This window comes from Malaya genurostris, chromosome 2 (genome assembly GCF_030247185.1).
Source record: "Malaya genurostris strain Urasoe2022 chromosome 2, Malgen_1.1, whole genome shotgun sequence".
In the NCBI taxonomy this organism is placed as follows: Eukaryota; Metazoa; Arthropoda; class Insecta; order Diptera; family Culicidae; genus Malaya; species Malaya genurostris.
In genome coordinates this window covers 339,752,459-339,758,875 of record NC_080571.1, presented here as the reverse complement: position 1 = coordinate 339,758,875, position 6,417 = coordinate 339,752,459, and the positions used below count along the sequence as shown (strand labels likewise).

The window sequence follows — 6,417 nt, the reverse complement described above, 5'->3', positions numbered from 1 at the left end:
AAGCAATCGAAAAACTGCTTTAACACTCCTAATACCAAGCCTCAAAAAAAGTTGGAACGGTAACTTTGATCTATCATAGCTCAGTTTTTACTTGACCAATTTCGATAAATTTTACACCCTCAAATTTTGTGAAGTTTGTAGATTATTTTAAGTATATCATTATTGACGATCGTTTAGGAAAAACTAATCTGATTTTTCTCGTTCCAAGTTTTTTTTTCAAGCTCAAAATGTGCCCTATCTGCATTCATGCCGCACCTGCATCGCGAATCGTATATTGAGAACCTCAACTTTACCGAGTCATAACTTTGTTGTTAGTCAACCGATCTTCAAAATTTGTTCATCATTGGAAAGGTACTACTTCCAGAACTAAAATGCACTGAAAAAAAAAAGAAAAATAGAGTTATCTACCCAAAGTTATAATGAAAACTGTAGATAGATGACCTAAGAAAAGATGAGACTTTTTACAATGATCGTAAATATCTCGAAATTCAAAGCGATGACCTATATATTTTTATACATCATTCGATTGCTAGTGATACCAGCTACAATTTTCGCTCAACTACCATTCCTGCACAATCAAAAGAAAACATTAAACAATCAATAAATTTAAAAATATATATGAATTTTTCATTTTTTTCACATGTTTGTATATAACTCAAACATTAAAGCGATGACATGTACATTTTTTTGATTCAAAATATTGGAATCATTACCAGAAACAATGTATTGATGACCAAAATTATATATCAGTTCAAAGAATCTCAAGGTATTTGGTACAAATACAGAGAATTTCTATTATTGGGAAAATTTTGAGAAACAAAATCAAATCAAAACTTTGAAATTTTATGACATATATTTTTGTTATTATTTTAGTTTGATATTTATTATGAACAAAATTTACAAAAAACTGAAACTTGGATTTCACTGAAAATCTTAAAAATTTTGGTAAATATACCTAAACTCTAAAAATAATTATATTTTTGTATTGGACAAAAGATCTAACCAATTTTTATGCACAACCCAAACGGAATTGATAACTACTAAAATTAGTTTTTTTTTGTTTTAGGTTTACCGTAAAAACTCAAAAAATCGGTAGAAGATCGGAAATTTCAAAATTTCCGAGTTAAATTGCATTGCATTTGTGGCTTAACCTTATACTTTAGAGCTATGATGTCTTCAAAATGAATAAAAGTGAAGATAAGCCATATGTCGATGTTCATTGTATTAGGGTGGCTCTTATTATTAAGGTGATCCAAAACTTATTTTCCGGATGTGTTGAGATAGACGACTGCATTCTTCGGCAAAATTGTAGATAAACTTATATCGAGCAGCTTTGCTGAGGACACCATAGTAGTATCTGCAACGGTTTTAATGTTACAGCTATTTTTGAAGAGTAACTTGGGGTGTTCCTCACAAAATCATATTTTTTGCTCTAGCATTTATATTTTTCTCTTTTCGTATAGGTATCTTTGAACATCTTTTAGAGTTTGCTAAAACCAATTTTTTTAATGACTGGCGCATTCAGGTAGCGTTTTCTGAACAGAAGTTATGAGCAAAACTAGTTCAAAACAGGTTAATTATAAACTGCTATATCTAACATTGAGGCAAACGAAAAAAAATCCGTTTCTTGTATTTGACAGAAAATATTTTTGAGCATGTTTATAAAAAAAGGCGGCGGAGATATTATTTTTTAATTTTTTTAAATTATGTTCAAACATTGGGTTTTTTCATTGAAAAATATTCGAATACATGATTTATTAGCTATATATGAAAATAAGGTCTTCTAAAGTGTCAAATTAATTCAAGTGCCTATTCGTGAAGAAATCGTTCTGCATTCTTCGGGGAATGCAGAATGGTGTCGCTTTTGTAAAATCTCTAAGGCCTCTCGGTGGTTCAAGGTTTTATCAACCGTGCATTTTGACACCAGCAGATCGTTCAGCATCCTTTCGGGGATGCAGGACGATTTATTTCTTTATGTTTTGTGCTGTTTTCCAACCTCAACCAAATTCCAATTCTCTTCCATGTTCCTTTTATCCTTCCCTTCCCATCAGGAAGTTGATGAGAAGCTACGGCAAGGCACGAATCTCCAAATAACTAAGGGGACATGTCACTTGAGCCATTTAGTTCTGATAACATAGGTGCAGGGTTTTATTCAGTAAAAAGCATTCAAACGAAGAGGTTGTTTTTCGAGACGAAGACAACTGTAAGCTGCAAATAGATTGGTTGGTTGGTGCTCATCGCAAAGACTGCTGCAAAGCCAATATTCGGAGCGATTCCAGTTTCATAAGTACCTGAAATCGTGGAACTCACTTTACTGAGAAAGATGGCCTAACCGATTTGAGAACTGTTTCATTTTGTAGGTTACACTAGTTCATGCACTAGCTTTCATGTTTTTCAAAAATCAAACAAAACTGTTTGAAGAATACATTTTTATATGAGAATAAGAGAGATATGAGAAAGGCATCCTTACACCACTAGGTGGATAAAAACAGGTTTTACTTAATTTCGTGTGATTTTTTGAGCTAAATTCAGAATTCTACTTTTTCTGAATTGTTTACTTAATTCAAATAATTTTCAAATTCTGTACATTTCGAAATAATTCTAAGTTTGTGATATTTGAATTTCATTATTCTATCGATTATAAGGATAGCGATGTTGTTTAGGATAGCGGAAAATTTAAGATATATGTTTTTGTTCTTAATAGATTGTAAAACAAAAATCAAGCAATAATTTATTCTAGAATTGTAGTTGGTTTCTTTTGCCATGGGTTAGTATATGAAATTCATATAATTTTACGTTCTATTTCTTATTGTACAAAGCCATTGAAATAATTCAAAATTTTTGTGTTGTCACAAAATTTAGTTTATTAATAGAAACAAATTCTACGTCTCTTTGAAACAGATGACATCAGAACGGATTCCAATATTTTCACTTTGATTTGCAGAAACGTTGGAACGCAATATATATCAGAAATTTTGAAATTTCCGGTCTTCTACCGATTATTTGAGATTTTACGGAAAACCTAAAACAAAATAAAACTAATTTTAGTAGTTATCAATTCCGTTAGGGTTGTGCATAAAAATTGGTTAGATCTTTTGTCCAATACAGAAATATAATTATTTTTAGAGTTTAGGTATATTTACCAAAATTTTTAAGATTTTCAGTGAAATCCAAACTTTAGCTTTTTTGTAAATTTTGTTCATAATAAATTTTCAACTAAAATAATAAAAAAATATATGTCATAAAATTTCAAAGTTTTGATTGTTTTTTTTTTGGCAAAATTTTCCCAATAATAGAAATTCTCTGTATTTGTACCAAATTTCTTGAGATTCTTTGAACGGATATATAATTTTGGTCATCAATACATTGTTTCTGGTAATGATTTCAATATTTTGAATAAAAAAAAATGTACATGTCATCGCTTTAATGTGCAAACATGTGAAAAAAAATGAAAAATTCATATATATTTATAAATTCATCGATTGTTTAATGTTTTCGTTTGATTGTGCAGGAATGGTAGTTGAGCAAAAATTGTAGCTGGTATCACTAGCAATCGAATGATGTATAAAAAACTATAGGTCATCGCTTTGAATTTCGAGATATTTACGATCATTGTAAAAAGTCTCATCTCTTCTTAGGTCATCTATCTACAGTTTTCATTATAACTTTGGGTAGACAACCATATTTTCAGTTTTTTTCAGTGCATTTTATTTGTGGAAGTAGTACCTTTCCGATGGTGAACAAATTTTGAAGATCGGTTGACTAACAACAAAGTTATGACTCGGTAAAGTTGAAGTATTCAATATTTTCTATGCGACGTTTATGCCAAAGGAAAGAAAATTAGAAAGCAGATAGGGCATATTGGGCGCGTGAAAAAAACTTGGAACGGGAAAAATCAAATTTTCATTGGTTTTCCTTTACCAATCGTCTGCTACAAAGTTTTGGAATCAATCTACGAACTTCACAAAATTCGAGGGTGTAAAATTTATTGAGATTCGTTGAAAAACGCCTGAGCTATGACAGCTCAAAGTTACCGTTCCAACTATTTTTGAGGCTTGGTATTTGGAGTGTTAAAAAACAACGAGCCCATAAGAATTCGTAGCTTAGGTTTAAAACAAACAAATCGTTGGATTTAATTCCTTGCCAACCTGTGACCAATATTACCCATCGCAAAGAATGATTTCCTTTATAATCAAAACAGATAGTAAAGACGTTAATTTTGAGACCGGTAATGTATTTTATACACGATAGTATCGCAAAACCTTTTCGTCGTTTTCATTGAAATACTTGTAATACTTCAGCATAAAATCGAAACAGCTTGCAGCCAAAGATGATTGTCCAAAATTCATCGCACCCAAACAATCTAATTATGCACAACCGTCTGGCACCTCGACGTTTTTTTTTTCGGCAATATTTTCCCGTCCGGGGTCAATCAGCAAGATCAACAGCCGACCTATATCGGGCGATGCGCCCAAAAAACTACCCCCACACCCACCACCACCACGAGGGCTGCTGCATCGACGACGGTGGGATGACTGCGGGTCTAGAATTGAATTCTTTCATTCTGCATGCGCATCGGGGGTCGTTGGACTTTTGCTGTTGCTGTTGCTTCTCCTGGAGATTGGAGCCAAAAAAAAAACGTAATTCTGGAACGAAAATAACCGAACTTAGGTCGTCAATTAAAGATCTACAGCGCATTCGGTTAACATCGATGCACTTCCATTTCCACTAGCTTTGTCCGCCTTTGCCCGTGAAGGCTTTTGAACTGCATCAATGCCATTTTGATTGAACCAATCAACTCGTCTCCGAAGACGACACCAGCGAGAGAGAAAAAGAGACAGAATTGCATTTCTGGCCCGGGACGGCACCCGAGTAGGCGATGTGAGGGAACCTGTGATACATTGTTTTTATTGGCAATTGATGCCTACTGTGATTGGGTGCGTGTTTTTGTATGTGTGTGTGAGGATCTTTGCGTTTTTATTATCGTGGGTCGTGCTTTCATACAGGGAAAATCTTTTCATACGGCGCTAACGCCAGCACTTCGTTTGCAATGTGCTGAAGCCGAGAACTGAGCTGCATTCGGAGGTCCTTCTCGATTAGCTTGACGAATTCCGGTCGTGGAATGCTGTTGAAATGTCGATTCACCCGGGGAATGTGTGTGCTGTGATCCAGATCATTGATCACGTACGGACCCATCGCCAGATCGACGTCGGTTACGTTCAACCGGAGGAATTCCATACGAGCTGTCGATTTGTAGAGTTCACCTTTCACGCGGAATTTGACCGTTGAACTTCCTGGAATTAGTGAATTGATCACCAACCCGATCGACAACGAATGCAAAAAAAGAATACTTACGAATGGAAATCGTTAGGATTGAGTTCTCGGTGGCTTCCTGATCATCGAGCGATTCGCCTGAATACATGCCCAGTAGCTCCAGTGCGGGCATCATAAAAGTTGAACTAAGTTCCAAATTGTCCAGATCAACGCTGTCGGGGTAAACACAAACGATCAAACCTAAATGTCTAATGACCTAGATTTGCAAACAGTACCTCGTATTGTAAACAAAACTATTCTTCAAACCCAATAAATACCGGTTGACGTAAATGGCGTTAAAGTTCTGCGTCTGATGGCTGATCGTCATGTTCGGTAGTAGCAGCGGATCGAACGTCGTAATCGCCACTTTCGGCGTTAATTTCCCACTAGCCATAAAGTTTATGAAATACTGAATGGAGTTTTCCACACATTCGTTCAGATCCGGTAAGCTTCTCGAGCAACCTTCCGTGTCTTGGCGTCGTCCTGCAAACAACAAATCATTTCGATCAGGTCGGTGATTTTTCGTCGATTCCAAAAACGGAAAAACTTACGATCCCGATTTGGAGCAGTCAGGGCCAGCTGAATACCAGCCAGCAGCAAAAGATACACGTTGAAAGAGACCATTTCACCAAAAAATCACAGCCAAGTCACAGAAAAGGAGGACTAGAACTCCGCACGACACCAACGGTCAATCGAGACTGTAGTCGAGTCAATCAATCGCTCCAGCCCACATTGTCACAGCTCTAATATGTTGCAAAAATTATCAGTTGCCAAAAAAGATCTGCCTGAACCGGATAAGTATCGTGTCGTTACAGTCCGATCGACTAGCCGACAAGTCACGATCACGTTAGAACATTCCATTCCGACTGCGAACCGGGCGACCAATTGAAATTCGCGTTGATTTAATTAAACGGTGGCGCTTCAACGGGCGCGGACAGCACAGGCCATCTCGTTCTGGCGCACTCAGCTCTAATGGTCCTGAACTGCAACTGCAGAAATGGACCAAACGCTCGATGCTCTCAATTTGCTCGAGGCTGTCATCACATGCTCATTCATTGCGTGATCGTGTTTCCCTGCTGAACTGCAAGTCTTGTTCTATTTTTA

The 6,417-nt window shown here is 36.0% G+C and overlaps 1 protein-coding gene across 1 annotated transcript; it reads right to left on the bottom strand.

Annotated features, from left to right (window-relative positions):
• Nucleotides 1–4,944: 4,944 nt before the first annotated feature.
• LOC131427980 (uncharacterized) lies at nucleotides 4,945–6,126 on the bottom strand. The gene is made up of 4 exons (XM_058591598.1): nucleotides 5,865–6,126; nucleotides 5,550–5,796; nucleotides 5,356–5,486; nucleotides 4,945–5,294 (listed from the first exon to the last, which is right to left on the bottom strand). Exons 1-4 carry the CDS (start codon nucleotides 5,935–5,937, stop codon nucleotides 4,999–5,001), a joined length of 747 nt encoding a protein of 248 aa, XP_058447581.1. The 5' UTR covers nucleotides 5,938–6,126; the 3' UTR covers nucleotides 4,945–4,998.
• Nucleotides 6,127–6,417: the final 291 nt, after the last annotated feature.

What these genes read in the sequence shown, in the direction of transcription:
- LOC131427980 (XM_058591598.1), bottom strand. Translation starts at nt 5,937, where the DNA reads ATGGTCTCTTTCAACGTGTATCTTTTGCTGCTGGCTGGTATTCAGCTG. An exon ending in AGTTTTGTTTACAATACGAG is followed by an intron (nt 5,487 to 5,549) that starts GTACTGTTTGCA and finishes TTACCCCGACAG; the next exon opens with CGTTGATCTGGACAATTTGG. An exon ending in AATCCTAACGATTTCCATTC is followed by an intron (nt 5,295 to 5,355) that starts GTAAGTATTCTT and finishes CACTAATTCCAG; the next exon opens with GAAGTTCAACGGTCAAATTC.